We start from the raw sequence: 24,934 nt of genomic DNA, 5'->3' as shown, positions 1-24,934 counted from the left end.
CCAAGGAGACCATCTTCCTGTGGCACTTTGCTTGAAAGTTACTCCTTGCCCTGATGAAAAGCCGAGGGGAATGAAGAGTTCCTGACCTGCTGGGAGTGGACCGCAGTGACCCACCAGGTAGAACTTTCAAAGATCCAAATGATACCAGAGAAGCATGTGGAAATAAGTAAGGCTTGGAAGGCATAGGACTGGCCATTTGTTTGGACAGTGTAGCCAACAGTGGATTTCCTTTAAGCAGGAAATCTGACCAAGGACCACTGCATTTGACCAGGATTCTGATTCTGCAGGAATGGGGCATGGGTGAGGTTGAAGATAGAAGGAGACCTTTAGTAGAAAGCAGGAAAACAGAGATATTACTGAGTAGCAGAGTGGATACAACGCATGAGAGAAACCAGTCTTGGAACATTGAGGCCAGGACATGATAGCTGATAATGAAGTAACGGAAGTATCACCTCAAAGATAGGAGTAGCAAGTTTTGGGTTGTGATCGGTCACAAGCAAATACATGAGAAGTCCCAGGGCTTCTATGGCCAGCAGCAACTGAGAAGAGTTCATGTAAAGGCTAAAAAGTGTATAACTCTGGTTGGCAAAAAAGAACATTTGAAAAAGGAGAGCTAGGACCCAGAAACAGGAAGAAATGGAGGGAGTGAGTATTTTGGAGCATTAATTATGTCAGACATTGTGCTGAGTACTTTACTTCTTATTTAAAACTCAAATCCACCCAAGAAAGTAAGAGATACCATCCTCATTTTATAGACAAGAACTCTGAGGCTTGGATTTCAAGTTTTATTATAGTTGGGAAGACTCTATATCAGATTAACAAAAGGAACAGAGGTAGGCAATAGGGATACCTTTTAACAGGGAGTTAATAGAAGAAGCTTTAAAAAATTACCTTTTTTTTTTTTTTTTTTTGTGGTACACGGGCCTCTCACTGTTGTGGCCTCTCCCGTTGCGGAGCACAGGCTCCGGACGCGCAGGCTCAGCGGCCATGGCTTACGGGCCCAGCCGCTCCGCGGCATGGAGGATCTTCCCGGACCGGGGCACAAACCCATGTCCCCTGCATCGGCAGGCGGACTCGCAACCACTGTGCCACCAGGGAAGCCCTAAAAAATTATCTTATACTAAGACAAAATAAACAAAGCTAAGAAAACTTACTCTTGGGCCTGATGCTCCAGGTGGACCCTATAACATAAAAAGATTTTTAAAGTATTTATTAATTAGATATCTCAAACCAAGCAGGCATATAAGCATCAATGGTAAACAGATATAAATGTAAATAAACTCACTGGAGGCCCTGGTTGACCTCTCGGTCCTTGGGGACCCTAGAAGAAATGGAGACAAAGCACAATATGAATATACTATGCTTTTGGTTTGGTATAAACAAGATGACTAAGATTCAACTGCTATCATTGCCTTTTCATATGAGGCAAGTGATAGGATTCAAAGTTATTTTAGTATTTTGAAGTAATATGTTCTTGAACTCAGCTGTCACCCACATTCATCAACAAGCTGAATACATACTCTCATGTTTTGTTGATATTACTAGAAACTAAATTTATTCATTTTAATAAACTTATAAATGTAACATTTAACAATGTTAATTCTGTTTTTCCTGTTATTTCTATCTACCATACAACTAATTGTAAAAAATGGAAACTTCAGTGTCCTTAGACATCTCCTTCTCCTTCAACATCCACCTATAATTTGGTTACCCACTACTGTTGATTTGACCTCCAAATCTTCCCAAAATACTACTACTCCCTCCTCATAGCAACTCTCTTAGTTTAGTGCTGATCATGTGCTATGGACTCAATGTTTGTGTCCCCTCCTACATGCATATATTGAAGCCCTAATCTCCAGTGTGATGATATTTAGAGGTGGGGTCTTTGGGAGCTAATTAAATCATGTGGAGCCTTCGTGAATGGTAGTGCCCTTATAAGAAGAGACACGAGAGAGATGCTCTCTCTCTACTGTGTGAGGTCATAGCAAGAAGGCAGCTAGCTATCTGCAAACCAGGTAGAGGACCCTCATTAGATATGGAATCTGTGAGCACCTTAACCTTGGATTTCCCTGTCTCCAGTACTATGAAAAATAAATGTTTGTTGTTTAAGCCATCCAGCCCACAGCAATTTGTTATAGGAGCCCCAGCTGACTAAGATATCGTGCTGTGCCTGGACTCCTCATTTGACTTACTGACTTTCTTCTGTCTACTATGCTAACTACATTCTACTTATAAAATGGAAATCTAATCATATCATTATTTAATTAAAATCATTCAGTGGCTTTTTACTGTTTAGTGGGTAAAGTATAAACTTCTTTTCACTGATAGATACCATTTACTGAGAGCTCACTATGTGTCAAGCTGTGTGCTCATTTATTAAGAACTCACTGTATGCCAAGTTGTACGCTATATTTCTACTTCGCAGTTAAGAAAATGGAATGGCTAGGTAACCAGCAAGTAAAGGGCAGAGATAGGATTAAGATCCAAGTCAGTTCAATACAAAAGTATATGTTCTTAGTCAATATGCACCCCTGCCTCTTCTTCAAGGTCTGGGCCTTATTTCCACTTACTCTCCCCAACCCATCCTACACTCCCATCTATAACCAACCACTTGCAGATCTCTGAATCGTCCAGATTCTTTCACACATGAATTCTCCCGCATGTGCTATTTCCTCGACCAGGAATGCTTCTCCTTACCTTTTCTGTCTATTCAATTCCCATTCCTCTTCCAATACTTCTTTAAAACTATATACCCACCTTGCCACCTTCTTCTTTAACTAACCACTTCTGCATTCCATAGTACATAACAAATGGGAAAGTCCCTACAGACCTTTAAAAGTGTCTTAGTCATCCTCTCATTTTCTGGAACAGGAATAGTGCCTAATACATAGTAGGTGTTCAAAGATTGGTAACGAATGAATGAATAATGTTTAAATTAACTAGTACTGATTTAGAAATTAGAATAGTTGAAAGGTATATAGTAAAATGTGAAAAGTTATGCTGACATTTTTCAAAACGAAACAACAGTAATCACTGTTAAGAATGCTCAAAATTTTACTTACTGGATGGTCGATTGAATGTTAAGACTATGCCGAGTCAAATTCAGATTATGGTTAAAAGATGGCAAAGCAAAATTTATCTTCAACTGAGTTTTGAATAATGTTAATGCTATGCTTGACTTAAGTATCTGTTATTGCCAAAGCTGTTGATTCTAAATATACTGTGACAATAAGAACAAACAACACATAGTAACTTAAAAAGGATAGAGTACTCCAACACCATGCCTGCTGGACATTTCTTAGTTTGCATGGTTTATGATTATAGGTTAAAGCAGAAAATGCATCAAACTTTTACCTCAGAAGTCGCATGGTAAGTTAGGGAGATCTCATGTTGGAGACAGCCTTTTAAATATACAGAGGCTCGGGCTTCCCCGGTGGCGCAGTGGTTGAGAATCTGCCTGCCAATGCAGGGGATACGGGTTCGAGCCCTGGTCTGGGAAGATCCCGAGGCTCGGGCTTCCCCGGTGGCGCAGTGGTTGAGAATCTGCCTGCCAATGCAGGGGATACGGGTTCGAGCCCTGGTCTGGGAAGATCCCACATGCCGCGGAACAACTGGGCCCGTGAGCCACAATTACTGAGCCTGCGCGTCTGGAGCCTGTGCTCCGCAACAAGAGAGGCCGTGACAGTGAGAGGCCCGCGCACCGCGATGAAGAGTGGCCCCCCCGCTTGCCACAACTAGAGAAAGCCCTCGCACAGAAACGAAGACCCAACACAGCCAAAAATAAATAAATAAATTTAAATATACAGAGGCTCAAGAGTGAAATTGGCTGAGTAAGTTTCTCCATTTTGGATCAGCATTGTTAAAAATAAACAGTTGACATTTTACTCTACTTAGCATATTTCTGACATTTGCAAAATCTCACTGAAGGTTCAGTACAAAATAGCTACCTTATCTTTGACTGTGAAAAAGCATTTTGTCATAGAAAGAAGAAACTATTTTTACTGAGTTCACTTCAGCTTGCTACCCAGAACAAGTCAGATCATCACAAATATGATAAAATGAAATACTTCAAACAAGACAGGACAGGACAACCCCAATGAAGCAAATGCATAGAATAAGGCCAAGTAAAACAAAATATTATTCCAACAATATAGTATTTATTCTTTTTTATTCTTCTACCTAACCCACCACTAAGGAAAAGTGATTCACTCTCTCTAGATATTATATAAACAAGTATATAAAGAAGGTTATCATACAGTTTATAATAAAACTACAATTGTCTATGTTAATTTCCTATAGGGGAACCAAATTAATGTGAATGGTTATAGTGGCTATTTGGCTGTAGTGAGAGCACTACCTTTGAAAATAGACTGTCTCTCCATTTAATCCCACAATTCCCATATGATCCTTCAAAAGTAACATATTTTTTTCATTAAATTTGAAAAATACTGGTAAGTGTATGTCCTTAAACCTGACTGTGTTAGACTTTGCCTTTACATAAATACAATCTTTAGTTTCAGGATCTTTACTTTAGGCTGGCTTATGTACAGAGAGCTTCCCTTTCCTCATTCTTAAACTGAGAAGCTTGCACGGTAGATGCTTAGCAGCATCCCTGGTCTCTGCACACTAGATGCCACTAGCAACCTTTCCCTTTTCTCCAGTTGTGACAACCAAAAATGTCTCCACACATTGCCAAATGTCTCCTGGGAGGGGGAGCAAAATGGCTCCTGGTTGAGAACCACTGGTTTAGAGGGTTTAATTGGGAGTTTAGTAATATTAAATAAGATTTATTATTAGACAGTAATGTGATTAAGATGGAATGAGTGAATTCATGAGTTATTGTTATGCCCTAGGGGCATAACTGCATAACAATTCATATAGTTATGCCCTATAAGCCCTAGGGGATAACTGCATATCAGGAATCCATTCATGTGGAATCTGTATTTGGGCTGCTCTTAAAGTAGGTGAAGGATGTGTACATACCATCTTCCTTACCCAAGTTGCTCCTAACTCTTATTTTCTGAGAGGTACTATGATTAATAGAAAAGCACAGTAGCCTGGGATTTGGAAGATCTGGGCTCTGGTCTTATCTCTGTACCTAATTAGCTGCATGTCCTTGAGGGAGCTGCTGCACATTTGGATCTCAGATATCTCGAGTGTAACATAATAGGTTTGGTGAAGATAATCTCCAAGATTCACTTTAGAACTGTGATTTTCAAGCCTTTTATCATTTTTCTTCTTAATGTTTTGTATCTGGAGAAAGAAGGTCACATACGTGTACAAATAGGGAATGTTTTTCACATGAAATGCTTGTGACAGCCATTGTCATAGGCACTCGAGGTTTCCTATCTTGATGGAGCTTATGTTCTAGCCACAGTACTTGGAGAGGATAGGTCAGGGAGGCAGTTGGAGACAGGTATGGAATATGGGTTAATTCCAAGCCTCCCTATTTTTTCTTTTCCCTTTCCACTTCTCCTGTGGGAGCGGGGGGGGTGGGGTGGGGTGGGGGCATATAGCTTCACTGTGTGCAAACATCCTTGCTTCCTGTTAAGTAAGTCTGCTGAGAAAATATAAGGGACACATTGCTGCAAATTAAACACATCTATTTTAATACCCTTTGAGGATTCTTAGGCTATCTGAAATCACATAAATTTCCTTCCTCAGCAAACTAATATAACTATAATTTACTTACTCTGAGCCCCAAGCTTACCCTATGGTGAAAAGCAAAGATCTCAGCTGTCACTATATAATATCATGACCTTTTAAGCAAGACTTTAATGCTATCTTCAAGTTTATTCCTATATGCCTTCTATATTTGGTTTCAGTACCCCTCATTTCACTCCATGCATGCCCTCTGTTTATGACTGCTGCTTTAATAAGTTCTGCTGGGACAGTGGCCCCTTTACAAAATATCTTCTTTAACTTGGAAGAATTGACATCCAAGAAAAATAGGAAATAGTGCCAGTGTAAGCCATTTAGTCCTGAAAATGCTGTGTACCTTTTGCCCATCCTCTCACCATTGTTTCCAGTTGGCTGAAATATACAACTAATGGTTTGCTTCTGCTTTGCAGCCCTCTTGGGTGCTGACTGGATCTAGTGGTATATATCTAAAGTGACTTGACAGTCCTCCTGTTCTGGCACCGGTGAAGAAGGCTCACACCTCCTCTCCTGATGCCTGAGAAGGCAAATATTCAACTTCACACAGTGATTTGGAAAGAATGTGACTGACAGATTCTTAAACATGTTTAGGGCTTATCAGGTTTCACTGCAATATACCATATAGGTTAGTTCTATATATAGTTTTCTTCCTGAAAACTGTAATTTTATTTTCATTCCACAAGTATCAGGGACATAATAATGAAAAAATCAAAAAAGGTCCTTGCTTTCATAGAGCTTACAACCTAGTGACCAGTGATACTATTACCACAAATTTAGTTGAACTTACAGTTTCACCTCTAAAGCCTTTTTCACCTCTGGGTCCCTGAAAGAAAAATAAAATGTTAGTTTAGTGTTGTTGATAGTTATTTATCAAATGTAGTTGAGGCTGTATCCAGAAACATGATAATTTCTGTTGGGTTTTTTCCTATCTAGCAAGACCTGTTTAGTTAAAGTTACCTAAATTCTGATTTTCCTAAGTTAAGCAAAGCAAAACAAATACAACCTACTGACTCACCATGTCTGTTTTGCTATGCCTAGTTCCACCTTAAAGTGAGGGTTATGCTACTTATTCAGTTAAGTCAAAACAGCTGATCTGACAATCAAAGGCAAAATAATTTAGAAAGAAAATTAAGAAAGTTAAATTCTTCTAATATTTGTTTCTCTCAGCCTTTGAAAAACCCTGCTTCCAGGGTGGTTTCCTCCTTCTCTTTTATCTTCTTTTTTTAAATTCCTCCTTCTGAGCTATATCCCATAAATTTTGATACGTTGTGTATACAGTTTCAGTCAATTCAAAATATTTTCTAACTTTCTTTGAGACACTCTGGTCCTTGAATTATTTAGAAGTGTGAGGTTTAATTTTCAAGTGTTTGGGGATTTTCCTATTATCTTTCTAGTTTATTGATTCTTAATTTAATTCTGTTATGGCCAGAGAATATACCTTACATGACTTCTGTTATTTTAAGTTTAGTAAAATTTGTTTTATGATCTAAAATATGGTTTATTTCAGTGAATGTTCCATGTGCACTTGAAGACAATGTGAACTCTGCTGTTGCTGGATGTCACTACTGTTATTCCTGTTAATATTTTCATGTTCCTTATGGAAATTGTGTATTTTTTTATTAAAAAATGAGATACTACTACTCATCTTTTCTGTAACCTGAATTTGCACCTTCAAAATATTAATGCTTTTCTATATCAATCTACAATTCCCACCTAACCATAATGCTTACCAGTATTTTAAAAAGTATATTTTAAATGAATTGCCTATTAATTTTTTTTCTAATTTTTGTCATGATAAACAGCACTGTGATAAATATCCTTGCACTCTTAAAAATTTTTGATAAAAATTGTCCTCCAGAAAGTTTGTTTGAAATTGCATTCACACTTGCAATATATGGGAGTGCATGTTTCTTCTGATACATGCTATGATGTACTATCACTTTTTGTTAATCTTGCAGGCTAAAAATACTGTTTCATTATTATTCACTATTTATATTACTTCTTTTGTGTTTCCTATCTTGTCCTTAATTCATTTCAAACTACTATATCAACTTTAAAAAGCTGATTTTTAAGATATCTTTACAGAACTTTTTTTATGCCCTCCTCCACCTCCAATCCAGTATTAACAATGTGGTACATATCGCTTCATACTTTTTTCTAATCAGATATTGACAAGTGTATTTACATGTGTATGGGCTGATTGGTCATGTTTTATAATGTTGATATCATATACTCTTCTATGCATCATATTTTTCACGCTTAATAATACATCATGAAACAATTGCAAGTCAGCCAAACTAGATACAAATAATTATTTTTAATAGTTGCATTAATATTCCACAAAGTGGATAGATCAGAGTTTACTCAACCATTCCTCTACAGATGAGCATTCATGTGATTTCATACTTTTTTTTTTTTTTTTTGCCATTACAAACAGTGCTGTGAAAAAAAGCTTTGTAAAATTTCCCTAGTGTATTGGGTACTTTTATTTATATGGGACAAATTCCTCAAAGTGGAACTGCTTGGTCATAGGGTATATGTACATATTTTTTAACAAATACCTTTCCATAAAGGCTGTAATTCACATTTCTATTAGTGATAAACAAAAATACCTTTCTTCCTACAGCCCTTTCTGAGAGGTTAGATGTAATATCTCATTATTACCTTAATTTGCATTTCTCTGACTAAAAGGAGACTTTTTTCAAATAATTACTGACCTTTTGGATTTATTCTTCAATTCTCTACTAAATTTTCTTTTTCATACCAATTTGTAAAGCTCTTTATATTACCCATTATATGGTATATGCTTTGCAATTACTTTTTCTCAATTATATTAGTTTTACTTATGGAATCTTTTGCCATAAAAATTAAAAATTTTCAAGCATTCAAATATGTCTTCTGTTTTTTTATAGTTTTCACATTTCCTATCTTATATAAAAGGTCTCCCCAATCCTTAAGCTATACTTTAGTTTCCTAGATGATTTTTCTGAGATTTTTAATTGCTTCTTTTCTTTCTTTTTTTTCCTCTCTTTTCTTTCTTTTTTTTTTAACAAAGTCTTTAAAAGTTCATCTGAGATTTTTAAAAAATTGGGTGAAATAGGGTTACAATTTCTTATAGCAGTAGTAGGACTAAAAGGAATTTCGTCTCCCTTCCCTATCACTGTTATAGGAATGGGTGTGTGGCTGATTAATAGACGTGAGAAAAAGAAATGTAAATTGAGACTTATAGAAAAAGTTTTATTTTTCCCAAGACAAGGGATACAGTTCACTTTTTTACTTTGGATAATTATATCTAGATGTGATTCCTGAGAAATTGTAGTCATTTGCCCTAAGCCTAATTATAAAGATAGCATTCAGGATGGCAGAGCAGAGGTATGGAAATAGTCTTGGATAACATGACTAAGTCGCCAAATTAACCAAATCTGAAGCCCTTCCTAACTCTGCGATTCCCATAATGAGATAGAAGTTTCCTTATTGTTAATGCCAGTTTGATTCAGGGTTCCTATTACTTGCAGTCCAAATCATCCTAACTGATATACCATTTTCATTGTAATTAAATTCCTATTTAGTCTGAGATCTAATTCTGGGCTCTAGCCTGTTACAATGATCTATTCTTTGTACTAACACATAGTGCCATTTACAAAGACTCTGAAGTAATGTTTTCCTTTTTGGAAAAGCAAGTCCTCCATCCCCCACCACTATTTTTTTCCACAGTGTGTTTTGGCCATTCTCAAATTCTTATTCTTTCATAGTGAGCTTTCCTTAGAAGTTTCTTCTTAGAATAGAAAAAATAGATGGAAAAAATTTGATGTACATGCTGAGCATTATAAGGGCCTTTAAGAACTATCTATAAACAAAACACAGTAAGATATTTTAATTGAGCCATTTCTTTATCATATTTTCCTTCACCAATTAATATTTCACATTTTTGACAGAGGAGAACAATCATTCCATAATCAATCAGAACAGTATGTGTTCCTTAGCTTGCTTGCTGAAGAACCAACCACCCACTGAAATATGAGATTTCTCCCACTTATAACCTCCCACTTAGACTGTATAGCTCGGAGTGGTAAATGCTGCAAATCTAGAGAAATATTGAGTTGCACATTTCATTTTTTTAAATTAAAAAGCCAGAAGCTTTGGTGGTGAATTCTTCTCTAAATTTATCAATGAGAACAGTGATACTTAATATTTGAAACATTCTCTTTTATATTTTAAAACTCTGTGTCTGTAGACACAACACTTTCAAATCATTCAAAATACTGATTCCCTGCAGAGAATGAATCTTTCCTTTCCAAGCCTCAATTTTCCTCTTGTATGTTTATACTACTGTTAATATTGTAAAACCCTCCTGTGACCACCTCACTGTCTTATTTATTTCATAGCAAGATTCCCTAAGGCCCTGGCATATGTTAACTCTCTCAGTTTCCTCTCCAGACATAGCTTGAATGGAGTGGAAAGAGCACTGCTCTTGAAGTAGGAAATATCATCTATATGATTCACTACGTGTATTATCTTAAATAACTAGGTGAACTTCTATAAATGTCATCTGTTTCCTTATGTCTTGAATGCAAATAATCATACCTACTCCAAAAGTTTGAGAAAAGTTATTATTAAATATTTTTATTTACTTCCTTCCTCACTGAAAGCTGTACTCCGTCTTCCACTGCAATGTATTCTCTTAAAGATCACCGTTAGCTACTCCTTTCTCGAAACTGAGCTTAACCTTGTGCTTTTCTGTTTTTCCTGCTCTTCCCACCAACTATTTCATCCCTTTATTGTGGGCACCTCCAAAGAAAGACTCAAATCTTGGCTGTATGCGTACCTTTTCTTATTCTCCCTCTTTCAGAAAATGGATTCTTTCTGTTGCTTTAGTGATCACCCCTGTGCTTATAATGCTCAACCCCTCCTCCGCCACCCAGTGCTACTTTCCTTTCTCAACTCCAGTTTTAAGTGCCTACCTCACTATGTACACCTTTTCATTACATTAGATTTATAAGTTCTCAAGAATAACCTTCCAGATGAAAATGTACATCTGTTTTTATCCTTGCTTCTCAAATACCCAGGGTGATCCCTTGTGGATTACTCTAGAATAGGATTAAGTAAAAAAAAAAAAAAAAAAAAAAAAAAAAAAAATATATATATATATATATATATATATATATATATAAAAGGAAAAAAAAAAACCTGTATTGTGACAAACTTACAGTTCTACCTGTTGGGCCTATTATACCTTCTCTGCCAAGGGGGCCAGTGTTTCCCTGTTGGGGTTAAAAAAAAAAAAGAAAACAGTCAGTCTCAATGCCAGTATAATTCAGGAAAATTCTAGAAAATTTCTTGCACAATGGCAAAATAGTCCATGTCCACATAATTCCAGTTTTTATTACAAAATCTTATGTTATTGGCAGAAATCATAGTAATTTTGATTTGATGCAATTCTGCATATTATTATGGTTTCCCATTAGGAGAATTAATCTCTATAATTTCTAACAAACTGATAAATCAGCATTACAATTTTTATGTGGTGATAGCTTCAGTGGTGCCATTTTATATATGTGTCATTGCATAACAAATGCAATTACTTTATGTAACAAAGACTATGTAGAGTCATGGACAAAATTTTGAATAAATTTATTTACAGATGTTGAACAAGCAGATATTTGAGTGACATGCAGCATGGAATTGAGAGAAATTATGGGAAAGAACCAGAGGGCATCATTTGTGACCAGTTAAACTTCTGGCTGCTTCATCAGTAAAATAAGAATGCCTACTTCACAGGGCCACTGTGAGAACTAAATGTGAAAAACAATTTTGAAAGTGTAAGCTGCTATTTGATTATGAAGGTAACCTTGAATAAGCTGGATCTCTGGTCAACTCCTCCCAAACTAAAAATGGAGCCTATCATTTCTTAATGAATACAAAATACATGTTTTAGTTATTTTCCCTCAACCTCCATCCCCGCTACCACTAGCTTCAAATTTCAATGTTTCTAGCTCCACTTAACGTGGCATATATAAATGTGGCTATCTAACAGTCTTTCTTTTTGTCCAACTCCTGCCAAGATACAGAAAAATACTCAGTGGAGATAATTATAATGCCATTCAGTCTATTGACAAATAGCTTTAAGATTAAGTTGGCTTAGAATGAGAGAAGTTACCTGATACTCTAAAAAGTAAATCTAATGAAAGCACTTTTAAATATGAAGATCTACTTTAAGTGATAATTTTTAAATATGGTTCCCAAATCACAAAGGTCCACAATCAAGAGGCTTGATTTCTTATCCTAATCAAATATATCCTCCAGATTGGCTTATTACTGGGAAAAAAAAAAAAGCCAAGAAAGTGTCAATCTAATAAATTTGACCATGATCTAACTCGCAGAAATAATGATTGGTACGTATTATTCAGTCAATCGATGTGGATTCAAATTCCAGCTCCTCTACATACTAGCCACATATGGCTTTCAGCAAATTACCTTTCAGAGATTTAGTTTCCCTACCAGCAAAATGGGGATAATAGCATCTCTCACAGGATTTTTATGAGGAGTAAATGATATAGGGACATAAACTGAACACCAGTACCTGGTACATAATAGTTTTATGCTAAATATTAACCTAGCAAGACTTTTCACTTGTTTCTACAATGACTTAATAGGAATATCTGTACTTATAAATTAGTATTTGTGAACTAGTTACCATAACCTTACTGTTGGAGAGCTGATAAAATTTCTGGAGCTGCAAAGCAGTATAGGTTCAGATCCTGGCTTATAGAGACACAGCACCTCATATGACTTTGCTTAGGACAGAGGCTAGGCAGGCAGCCAACTTCTCTTTGACAATATAAAGAAAGGATTTAATTAATTGAGAACTTAATAAAATCAGAATGAATGAATTTAATTACTGGGGAACTTTATGTAAGAACTTAAAACCAATATTTATCACAGAGAAGCCTATCCATACATAACCCACCTGTGGATGATAAAGAATTGGACTTTACCTAAAAGCACAAGCTTTCCATGGTTCTTCAGAAATCATAAAAATAACTAATACATTTGCACCTGGAGAAATGTTGAGACGGGTCTTTAAATAAACATTTCCCATGATAACACTGCTCTTTGTATTATAGGAAATAATTTATTGTAAGAGTTAGGGAAGCGGCGTAGGATTTTAAAAATATGACTTTTCATTTAATATTTGCACAAGATAATGGTTTTCAGTTTTAAAATTCTTCTTCAAGACTCAGTTCTCCTCTATCTGAACTGCTCTCCTTCCTCTCAGCTCTCTCCACCCTTGCCTTAGCAACTGCTGTTAGCCATAGAGGTGCTACTACCACAGTCAAACCAGTGCTTGGCTTTTATTTTTAACCTTTTTTCTCTTTAGTTTTATAGATCATCTCATCAGTTAGGAGAGTGTGGTTAATAAAAAAGCAAACAAACAAACAAAAACAATAACCAGTTACTGCTGGTGACTTATCTATCCTATTTACGTTCTCTACAGTTTGCAATTTCAGGCACTAAACAGCTAACTGGAGTTCTTCAGAGCCCTGACCTTTCCAACTCTTTAAGGAGTTTCTCGTTACTCTCTGGGGATACCCACCCCTGAGCAGAGGAAACACAGCTATTGGGAAACATTTTTCAAAGTGTGGTCTGAGAAGCTCTGGTCATAGACAAGCCTCCTCCAGGTGGTACATGGGGGTGGTCTCTAGTCCCTGGTTATATTAATGCTTATAACATGAAACTGCTTTATGTTTTTTATAATATATTTATTAACTGGTATGAGTTAATATATTATCCAGTAGTTACATTAATTCTTTTTTTTTAAAGTAAGAACTGGGCAGTACAGGTGGTCTGTGAGGTCTTTTGCTCAAACTAACAAACGAACTGAAAAAGGTTGAGAATGTCTGCATGTGCTCTAATGAGTTTCTGTTTTAAGAGTCATTTTTTAAAGTTATTAATTTGGAGTATATTTATTTTAGAGTTCTTAACCCTAATTCCTGTAGTCAACAAAGAATCACAATATCTGGGAAGGCAGAATGACTTCATACTTACCCTCTGTCCAATAGGACCTTTAGGACCTGATATTCCAACAATGCCAGCATCTCCCTCAGGACCCTAGAAACACAATTTAAAAAAAGCCAAAATATGAACATTTAGTACATGAAATAACCTTGTACCAACGTATTAAGAATTGGCTCTTAAAAATGGAACTTGATAGTTAATGAAGTACAGGCTTAAGTATTTTGGAGGAATCGTACTGAGGTCTACAATTTACTTCAAAAGACATCAAAAATGGATGGAGAGAGGAGGAGGTATAAATAGATGGGTAGGTACATAGTCAAGCAAGTAGAGTAAAATGTTTTGGTAGAATTTAGGTAATAGGTATATAGGTGTTTACTCATTCTCTCAACTTTATGTTTGAAATTTTTCAAATAAAATGTTTGGGAAAACAGAATGAGAAGAGACAAAAGCTAATTATTCCATAAAATTGCTAGGAAAATATATAGTTACATAAGTCAAAATTAACATATTCAAAACTCAAATATATTACTCTGTACCAACTGAAATTTTGCGATTAAAAAAACAAAAGCTCAAGTCAGAGATTAAATATTGGTATTTCAACATCTGTTTCTTGAACAGATGTTGAACATTGGTATTTCAACATTGGTATTTCATCATAGCCAGAGATGAGCAGAAAATATGTGAACATACTTTGGGGCCTGGGAATCCTTGGAAACCTGTCAAACCTTGAATACCATGTTCTCCCTGCAATGTGAATAGATATGATAACCATTATTGTACGATGTTGGCCTGGTCTGTAGAACAAGTACTTAGTGAATTTCTGAGTTGTCACCTACAGACTGCCCTTTCATGCCGGGCTCTCCACATGGTCCTTGATCACCTTGTGCTCCTCGGTGACCTCTTTTACCTGGAATTCCAGGTTGACCAGGTAGCCCTTGTTCACCCTACGGACAAAAAAATAAAAGAAAGGTTATCTTGACTTTAGAACCTATAAATATATTGGCTTTTAAATGAAATCTAAATACTGGCCCATCCTCAGGCATGTGTACAAGGCACTAGAGAAGTCAAAATCTGCATGATCATTCTCCCCACCAATAGTTTCCATATACATAATATTTGATTACAATGAATGAGAAGTGTGGCAGCAGGGAAATAACATTCCAGAGATTGTGGTCATGACTGTGGAAAGAGGAGGGAAGAGGGGGCCTGCAAAAGTAGGAGGAGGATAGTGGGGCTACAGAGAGAATAGTGAGGGTGTAGGATGTGTGGAGGCGTTTGTATGCGATGGAACTTGTATTTTATTTGAATTGAAATTATTTTGCTGTGTTTTTCTTACATACAGAGATGATTCAGCTATCTGATATCAGAAACAGAGCAGAATCTCTTGAAGTGTGAACCCTGGTTTTTGCCATGAGTATCTTTTCAATTCCATCATTAAGAAATTTCAATTATCTGTTTCCCAAGATTCCTTTGATACCAGTCCTCTTTATCCCCTAAAAGTTCACTTTTAAGACATACTTTATTATCATTATTTTATTTGAAAAAGTCAAGTCCTTTTAAAATTTATTTTTATTTTGTTTTTGAAGTGAGGGTTGCAATAGCTTTTACCATTTCTAAAAATAAACAAGAATCATGTGGAGTTTATAGATAAGGTAATGAAAAATGATGCTTGGTAGACTTTGACCAAAGCTTTAAGATTAGCAAATTATCCTTCACTGTATTGAGATAAAGATACAGCTTTGGGACTTGACAAACTGGATCTTTTTTTTTTTTTTTTTTGCAGATTCACACATAAAAGGTAGGGATCTTTCTTATTTATTTTCCTAGCTTTAGCATTTGCTCAGCTATCTTGTATTTCAGTGGAAAGGGATATTCATGGTATAAACATTAACAGAAAGGCTCAAACTTTAAACAGTAAGCTGCTGGGTCATCATTTTCAGTTTACCCATATGGGTCAGAATACCTAGAAATTCTTTATAAGTGGAACTCTGAAAATCAAATTAAGAGGTAATAATGATGAGGGTGCCAATGTCTTAATCCTAGTCTTTTATGAAATAGCATTAGATACGGGACTAGTCTCTTGGTTGTCTGGGTCAGATCTGCACTGAGATATTTCTAAGAGAGGTTTTGTATGGAAAGCCTATTGCCATGTGGCAATACTCCTGGCAATGAATGTTAAGGCAAGACAATTACTATCACTTCGACCTTAAGAAATAATCTGTACTCCTATCAGATTTATTAATTGGTTGGTTAGGTTCAGAAGTAGGGGAACAGGAAGTATAACTGAGAAAGTATGCAACTGGAAGTAAATAAGATTTTTCTGTTTTGGCGGAGAAGGTGGATGACAGAAAGGAAAGAAGAACCAAAATGAGTCAAAGAACATTTTTTAAAGCATCACCAGTCCTGGGTTTATGAGTAGTTTTGGCAAATGACATGCACTGTGGCTATCACGGGAGATGGCTATGTCAAGGCCACACACTTCCGTTTTTTCCTAATGTGTTTTCATGTTAGCCAAATTTTATTAAAAGCTATCAGTCTTACCATCCTGTGATCTAGCCAGTAAACTCAGGGCCAGGAGGGATGGTCAATACTGCTCATCCATCAGAACAAACATGAAAGTACCTTCGGGCCTAGAACTCCTGGGCTTCCTGGAAGACCCGATGAACCCCTTGCTCCTTGAGGACCTGGAGACCCAGCCAGTCCCATTCTTCCTGGGCTGCCTCTGACACCCTAAATAACACAGATAAGAAATGAAGACTGGTGCAGCTCCTAGAAAATCCATCCAGACGCTCAATAAATGAAGGAGGGGTTGGTGTTCTGAAAGCCTACTGTTGATACACTGCCCAGGTTTGGGAGTTATCCTGGGCTTCTTTCCCAAATAAGTGAAATGTTTAAATGATGTTTAAAATCTCTAATTATAGTTAATGTAATGGTCTTGGGTTTTTAAAATAAAAATACTGAGGCAGCACAAAGTCCACCTTTGTACTATCCACCAAAGTCAGTATCTTCTGACTAAGTAGCCTAGATGTGAAGTATGTTTGTCACATTCTAACTTTTTGTGTTATACTCCTGTGTGCATGACAACTCTAATGAACACACCCTTAAGAAGAATATTCTTCTTATTGTGGTCATTACTTCTCAATATATACAAATACCAAATCACTACATTGTACACTTGAAACTTATATGATGTTATATTGATTATATCTCAGTAAAAAAGAATATTCTAGTTTTCAATCACACATGACTCCAGAAAATTTGCTTCAAATAGCTTAATTGGGAATAAAGTTAAGTAAGCAAACAGTATTTCCTCAAAGCCAAATCCTAAATCAAAGTTGGTAAGCTATGGTTTGCAAGCCAAACCCAATCCATCCCCTCTTTTTGTAGAGCTTGTGAGCGAAGAATAGTTATTACCATTTTCACATGTTGAAAAAATCAAAAGAAGAATAATATTTCAAGATGTGGAAATTACACGAAATTAGAGTTTCAGAATCTGTAAATAAAGTTTTATTAGAAAACAGTCATGCTCATTCATTTATATATTGTCTGTGACTGCTTTATGCTATAATGTCGTTGTGGCAGAGACTAAAAGGCACTCATTGCTTCCCACTACTGCTTGTTGCACTGCAAATTACAGTGATGCAATTATAACTTGACAGTGTTTTGAGAGGAACATATATTGACTCATTGTGAGATTTTATTATCAGTGCATATCTGTTGTATCAAAACAAGAAAAGAAGAAAACAGTTGGCTTTGAATGTTGCATTTTTAAGGCACAGTGGAATGTGGATTATTTTGTGATCAAATTAGATGTGAAAGCTTTATTTATTATGCAATGACACTATAGTTTTGCTAAAAAAAGTACAATATACATCAACATTATCATACCAAGCACTTGACACAATATTCCCACCTCACAGAAGTGTAACAGTTAGAAAAATGAGGAAACCTAAAACGGAGTATCTTATCACAATAAAAATTCTTCACAAAAATTTGAAAATGAAGTTGCAACTAAAGTTTCTGAGTGGCTCATTTGTTAGTCCAACAAAGTTGCTTATTGATAGATTTAATTAAATCGTGCAGCAAAAATAAACTCGTTTCTTAGCATTTTGGCAAGAACAGTTGCTTAAAATGTCAAGGACACTGGAGCAGCATCAATAGTCAATTGAAAAATAAGGCAAATGCTTTCAAGTGGTTTTCCTTGCCTCTTGATTAATCGACAGATGTTAGTAATACTGCTCAGCTGTTTATTTGAGGAGTCATTGCTGAGTTTGAAGTGCCTGAAGCATTAACCTGTATGAATAGTTTGTGGAGTGACTATAGGTAAGAATATTTTCAAGTAAGTTAAAACATTAAATCAGTTCAACCTGAAGTGGTATCTGCTAAAATGTGATAAAACTGATGGCAATGGATAAGAGAAAGACTAACTAGACGAATTAACAAAACTTGTGAAAATGTTAAGATATTTAGAGCTATGTTTATTTATTGTATTATTCACTATCAGGTACTCTGAGGAAAATACTTGAATCTAGCATATGTTATCATTGACTCTTGTAAATTTAACCTTCGGTGGTTCTGTGAATTTTTTTTGTCAAAATAGAAACTGAATATCCTGACTTTCTCTAACATGTAGCAGTTTGATGGCTTAGCAGGGATAAAGTTTTATTGAGATTTTTGAGACTATGATTGAAGTTTTTTTGAATGAGAAGAACTGCCCTCAACCTCTATTATGGAATGATAAATGGCTTTAGAAATTAGATTTTGCTGCAGACTCATTTAATGCTTATCTATGAATTCAACGAAAAATTGCAGGGCAAAACAATGCTCACATGTGAAACATACTGTGATAAAGTCATTTTGATGACAACTAATGTTTGAATCACAAGTAATGTCAAACAACTTTATACACTTCCTGTGCTGTCAAAAATTAAAACAAGAAGTAAGATCTCCATTTCCACACAAATTTGCGGTGGGTAGATTTTCTGAGCTCAAACACTTTCAGCCTTTGAAAGTGAAAAGCATTTTCACTTTCAAAAGCATTTCTAAAGCATTTTTCAGACCTAGATCCAAGAAATTTCTATATTCAAAATCCATTTAACTGTTCACTTGAGGAGTTCAACCTATAACTTCAATTGGAAATGACTAATGTACAATATAATGACATTCTAAAAGGCAACTACCAAGAGAAGAATCTAACAGAATTTTATAAATTCCTTCCAAGCAATGAATATGCTCAGTTAAAATCATATGCTCATGAACTGCAGTATTTGGCAGTACATATCTGTGTGAAAAGAATTTTCAAAGATGAACTATGTAAAACATGCAAAACTCATTCTAAGTCACATTAACAAATGAAATTTTGATGATAGGAAACTGTAATAAGCTAAATGTTATCCCCCTTGCAAAAGAATTCTGTTTTTCTCATCAGTAGACTTGTATCACAAAAAATTATACTACATTAATATATTTTAAATTGCATAAATAAAAATTTTGTGAAAACTTATTTTCTTTCTTGTTACATAAGTTCTTAAGTAATACCCTTGATTTTGCCTCTTGCCTTGCAAACTCAAAAACAGTTATTAATATTTACAGAAAAATTTTGCTGACCCCTGTTCTAGGAGATGATTGCTACTTTCTGAGTTGATTCCTGGGATAATAAATTGGGTCGTGTAATAGTTGTTCCATGCATTCAACAATATTTGTTGAATATCATCTATGTGTAAAGAAGGTATCATGAGAAGCCCTGTGGAGAATACAAATATAAATAAGATATGGTTTTTATTTTTAAGAAGCTTAAAATTAAGTTAAATAGACTGTAACATAAATAGTTATAATAAAGGCAGAAATGTAAAAAAAAATAAAGACCAGATGAGAAAAGAGATATAAATACTAGAAAGGTTCTGAAGAGGGGAAGTTACCTTTGGTGCTAATTAGAAAAGAAATTACTGAGAAGGTAGGGTTAACTGGATCATAAGGTAAAGCTGTTTCCCTTAGAGTTATAAATGTGGTAGGAGAGATAACTGACTCCAGATACGCTAGACTCATTTCTGTGGAAGGCCTGCTTGGGAGAATAGGATTTAAAAGGTAAAGCCAATTTTGAATTTAATGCTAAAGCACTTTCCCTCTTTTTAAAAAATGTTTCCTCCAAATTATCACATATCTTTTTATTCTCTTACTAGTGGTAAAAAAATAGTTCAATATATTAAAAAATTACCTTTTCTAAGCAGATTTTCTTCATGATCACAAAACTCACTAAAATAATGAATAAAATCATTTTTTCTATCACTATCACTAGGTGCCATGTACTATGCTCAGTGCTTAGGACACAGGCTCACATTCCTTAGCTTGACCTTCAAATCTTTTTTTGTCCCAATCTACATCAACCATTTTATCTCTCACCATTTATCTATATTAGTGGCTCTCAATATTTGTAAGGAACCATTATGAGGGCAAAATCTATATAGGGAGGGAGGAAGGGAGGGGGGCATGACAGAGGGAGGGAGAGGCAAGGGAGAGAGAGAGAGATCCACATTGTGGACTTAAGGATTCAGGTGGTGTGGTTCTTCCACGTTGCTTGCACCTTATCCTAAGTCATTAACCTACGCTAGTTCTTTCCCTTTGCTTCTTGCTATGTGTTTTACATCGATTTGATTTAATTTGGTCTGGGAGCCTTTTGGTTCCATATCTCTGGGATAGATTATCTGGTAGTGTACTTTCCATATGAACTATGAGAACCCTGGAGACATGAGATGGTGCCATTGTAGAGCTCATCAATACAAATGAAAGCAAATCCAGTCATAGTCATTTGAGACTGTGGGATACAGAATTTCAAAAATGTTCAGGGAAGGGACTTCCCTGGCGGTCCAGTGGTTAAGACTTCGCCTTCCAATGCAGGGGGTGTGGGTTCGATCCCTGGTCGGGGAGCTAAGATCCCACATGCCTCAGGGCCAATAAACCAAAACATAAAACAGAAGCAGTATTGTAACAAATTCAATAAAAACTTAAAAAAATGTTCAGGAAAGATATAAGTGTTACACCAATGGCCAGGATTCTAATGGGAATATGACTATAGGAAAGGCAAGTTTTAAAAACAAAATTCAGATGAATAGTGCCCTTCCCAATAAAAACAAAAAGAGGTTGAAAAACCTGAAGAAACCAGTGGCCTAAAGAGAAAGCAGATTTTACAAGGTCATAAATAAAAGATGGAAGGAAGGACATGTAAGCCAGGAAGAAAACAAATAGACCAACAAAGTCGCTCCAGAATTAAACTAGGTGAAAGGTTATAAAATACGAATGAGTACAGAATTTAAAAAAATAACAATGGGTTGTCTTTCAAGACTGAGCGTATCCTGTGTCTGGCTGTATTAGACAACTAGTGATCCCAGTTGGAGAGGAGATGTATCACGTGAAAGATCACCCTAGATGACTTCAGGACACCTCAACATTCCGGAGTTCTAAAATAGTACCACTTTACCTCACTTTACTTGTAAGTTTAGGTATTTTTAAAAATCTTTATTCTCCAACAGAAAAAAAAAAGGCATCTTTTGGGTGATACATGAACAATGGACATGCAAAGGCTGAACATTCCTGAGGTCAATAAGTATTTTTAGTGAGAATAATAAAGACCATATGACTAGTCCTTAGGGTTAACTGTACACGAGAAACTTCATTTTACTTGCAGCGCTATCAGACATTGTAACACAGCACGATAAATATGTTCCAAATCATTTACTGTTCACATTGGTTTCTTAGAGAGAAATTTGAGGAAAGTAGCAGAGTGTTCTGTACAAAGTTCCAAGCAATGTTTCATACAAGTAGAGAACAAACATTTCTTATGAATATACAGATGGATGAGTAATTCTGCTTTCAAGAGAAACAGATGCTAATCCCTAGGAATTCTTTCCAGTGTTTTCTAAATGATTTGTCTAAAACCAATCAGCAAAGCGTAAGTCACTGCGAGCAAATTTTAAAAAGTAAATAAAATCAGAATTACCATTAATTTGTTCAGAGATGCTGAGACCAATCAATAGTTTACCTGAGTCTTAAAAAAGTTAGTAAAATGATAAGAGTACATGATGTCTCATGGCCAAAAACTTCCATTATCCTCAGATAGAAGGCAGTCTCCCTGCTGAAATTGGTTTTGACTCTGTAAGAAAGTGTCAGTTTTTACAGGACTGAAGCTGATGGCTGCTTAAGCCTTGGGTTTCTAAGGAAACAAGTACTTGGATCAGTAATGACAATAATGTCAACCACAACGACAAGAGTTACTTTTTATTGCTTACTTTTTATTGCGTGTCTTCTATGTATAAGAAACTGTAATGGCAATATGGTTGTGTTGTTTTATTTACTCTGATGTCAGTTAAGGAAAGAAAAGGAAGTTGCTTTCCACTTTGACTTCCCCGTGCAGAAAGGAAGGGATAGTTTTAAGTCTGCCTTCATCCTGGAACTAAATGGAAAGATCTGGTAAGGAAAATGGGGCTAACTACACATATTAGAGGACAGACACAGAGACAAATTTTGGAACAATGATGACTGGTTTGCATTTAATAGTGAAACATACCAAAGAGAACGTTATGCTGTTTGTTATTCCCCCGGCCCCTTGGTGTAGCTGTCTTATTCTCATTAGAATTAAAACAAATATATGAAGAAATAGAATGTGCTAAATAAAGGCAACGATAGAAATCCACATTTTAAAGAGGATTAGCAAAGGAATACTATCTTTAAAGTCTTGAGTAAAATGAAATTTTTTAATGTGAATTTCACTGATTTTTCAATAGTAGATTGATAAATTTAAAACTACACTGAACTTAAATTAGTTGATGTTTTAGTCTAAAATAAAATTACTAGGAAAACAGTTGTTTCCTTTCCCTACAGCCAAGCACCCTCCTCTGTGCTCATAGCTTATGTTTATATAGTTACTTGCTGTATGAGAAAATAGTAATTAAAACTAATTTACTTTCTGTAGTATAAAAAATAAATGCGACGACCTAATTTTTTTTTGCGTAATATGAGGCAACGTAAGTACAGTATTTTTAAAGCCAGCAAACCAGTGGATTATAAAAGTAATACTTTGCTTCCTTTACTCCAAGCAACTAAAAGCACTTCTGTTTAAGTAGGAATTTCTCATTTTATTTGGCTTACTAAATATATCCCTCCTAGGAAAGAATTGGCTATTTAAAAATATGTGGGGTAGTAATTATTAGGTGATTATATGCAAGGCTACACTATAATAAATACTGTAGCATTCATAACATTTTCCTGTAGGGGCAATCATAAATAATGTGGCCAAAATGTTAGAAATAAGATTTATGAATGAGCTGTATACCAAAGTTAGGAGGTAACTTTAGCTTTGAATCGCTAAACATGTTAATGCCTATGGAACTTGGAGTGGGATTGAATTGCGGCAAGTCTTAAGGTAGTGAAGGTAGGTCTGCTTGACTCAAGTCCATTCCCAAGAGCATACACAACTAACTCTTGTTCAGTTTCAATGGATACAGGCATTTCAACATTGTAATACCTCACACAAATTAGTTACTCATTTTCATAGAACAATTGGTCGTTTATCATTCTTGCAAAATGGACAGTTTCAAATGCCACTATAATATTGGACAAAATAAGTGTAGCCTATGAAATCTCCTTTACCCAGGCCTCAGCCTATAATCACGGGACTAACAGGGAGTGAAGGACGATATTTCATCTATTCTTTGACTCTTAGCATGACTAGGCATTCATACCACCATGAAGAAATGAATGTCCATCCTTCTCTCAAAAATAACAAATCCATACCCATGCTATCTTGCTTGATCCTCGGCTAATCCTATTATCATGCCAAACTTTTTCCTGCCTACAGGTCTTTTCATTTTGGGTTTTTCACATGGCAAGTTCTTCCCTCATTCTTAAGTACTTGGGTCAGTCTTACCTTCAGTCCTTAGCTCAAGTGTAAGCCGCCTCAGTAAGGCTGCTATAGTCTATTCTATCTATAAGCTATTTCGCATTACACTTTATCTCAAAATCTATTTCCCATTATGCTTTCTTTCATAGCACTTCCACAATTTAGAATTACTTGATTTGTTTAGAGACTACTACCCAATTATTAGGTTGATTCATATTAAATTGTGACTTTTTTTAACGTCAAAAATGGTCAAATGTCAGCAATTTCCTGCTGTTGCACGTATATTCCATGAGGGCTTTTCTTTGCCCATCTTGTTCACTGCTGTCTTCCCTAACTCCGGGCTCATATTGTAACTGAGCAGGACTCTATGGGGCCTTCCCGGGACAGACCCATCCCCCATAGCCTCTGCTTTAGCTCCCCTCTGAAGTATCTAGATTATAGTATCTGATGCACATTTCCTGAGTTGCTTTACAGATACTAAAATCCCCACTAAATGGAAGAAATTAACTACTTGATGACCATGAGCACATAGCCCCCAGTCCCACAGGTGCCTAAGTATTGATAATGTTAACCCCTCTGACACACCACCCTGTAACCTCACCATCAACCAGAGAATTTTTTATGAGCTAATCACATATCCTGTGACACCCCTCCCTCACCTCGCCTTTAAAAATGCTTTGCTGAAACCCATCCGGGAGTTTGGGCTTTTTGAGCACTAGCCGACCAGGACTCCTTGTATGGTGCCTTACAATAAATGTTGCACTTTCCTTCACCACAGCGTGGTGTCAGTAGATTGGCTTTACTGTGTGCAGGCTAGTGGATCCAAGTTTCATTCAATAACACTGTTACGTACTAAACAAATATTTGTTCACTGAATGTTAGACTAGCCATGAAAATTAGTATGAAAAGATAGTAACTCAATAAGCGCATGCACCATACTAAGCACTTCACATACAAGATCTCATTTGGTCTCATAAAAACCATATGAATTAGATATTATTGTACTAATTTTATAGATGATTCTTAAGTAGCGAACACATCTTAATTTTAAACTCAGGTTCCCAAAGTCATAGTTATTATGCAAAGGACATTTATTCTTCAAATATTTATTGAGCTTCTTCTAAATGGGACTGACACTATGCTAAGTGCTAGGGATATAAAGACAAATAAAACAGAATCCACGTTCTATAGAAGTTTACAAATGCCTGGGGGAGAAAGACCTGAAGATCAGTAATTAGAACCCATATGAGCCATGCTCTGATGGAATCAATGTACAGAGTGTACAGAAGTTCAAGCAGGCATGCTTAACTTTGACTGGAGAGTCCAAGGAAGAGATAACAGTTCAATTGAGTCCTGAAAGATCAAGAA

The 24,934-nt window shown here is 35.9% G+C and overlaps 1 protein-coding gene and 1 long non-coding RNA gene across 6 annotated transcripts in view; one reads left to right on the top strand and one right to left on the bottom strand.

Annotated features, from left to right (window-relative positions):
* LOC111178362 (uncharacterized) overlaps window positions 1–10,769 on the top strand; it is a 75,228-nt gene extending 64,459 nt beyond the window's left edge. For 3 of the 5 annotated variants that reach the window (XR_016394843.1, XR_016394846.1, XR_016394842.1), the window contains exon 5: window positions 6–10,768. This is a non-coding gene — a long non-coding RNA (uncharacterized LOC111178362). Of the gene's footprint in view, window positions 1–5 lie in introns of all 5 variants that reach the window. The other 2 variants (XR_016394847.1, XR_016394844.1) reach the window with 2 other exon arrangements.
* Window positions 1–24,934, bottom strand: part of COL24A1 (collagen type XXIV alpha 1 chain) — a 430,389-nt gene that overhangs the window by 25,090 nt on the left and 380,365 nt on the right. The window contains exons 48-55 of the mRNA XM_022580934.3: window positions 16,297–16,404; window positions 14,511–14,618; window positions 14,365–14,418; window positions 13,705–13,767; window positions 10,866–10,919; window positions 6,446–6,481; window positions 1,286–1,321; window positions 1,155–1,181 (exon numbers count right to left, since the gene is read on the bottom strand). Coding sequence (XP_022436642.2) covers window positions 1,155–1,181; window positions 1,286–1,321; window positions 6,446–6,481; window positions 10,866–10,919; window positions 13,705–13,767; window positions 14,365–14,418; window positions 14,511–14,618; window positions 16,297–16,404 — 486 coding nt within the window. The remainder of the gene's footprint in view (window positions 1–1,154; window positions 1,182–1,285; window positions 1,322–6,445; window positions 6,482–10,865; window positions 10,920–13,704; window positions 13,768–14,364; window positions 14,419–14,510; window positions 14,619–16,296; window positions 16,405–24,934) is intronic.

Source organism: Delphinapterus leucas, chromosome 1 (genome assembly GCF_059928025.1).
Source record: "Delphinapterus leucas isolate spDelLeu-1000000601 "Yukka" chromosome 1, BTC_Dleu_Yukka2, whole genome shotgun sequence".
NCBI classification, from domain to species: Eukaryota; Metazoa; Chordata; class Mammalia; order Artiodactyla; family Monodontidae; genus Delphinapterus; species Delphinapterus leucas.
The sequence above is the reverse complement of the archived record's forward strand: the minus strand, read 5'-3'. Positions and strand labels throughout refer to the sequence as shown.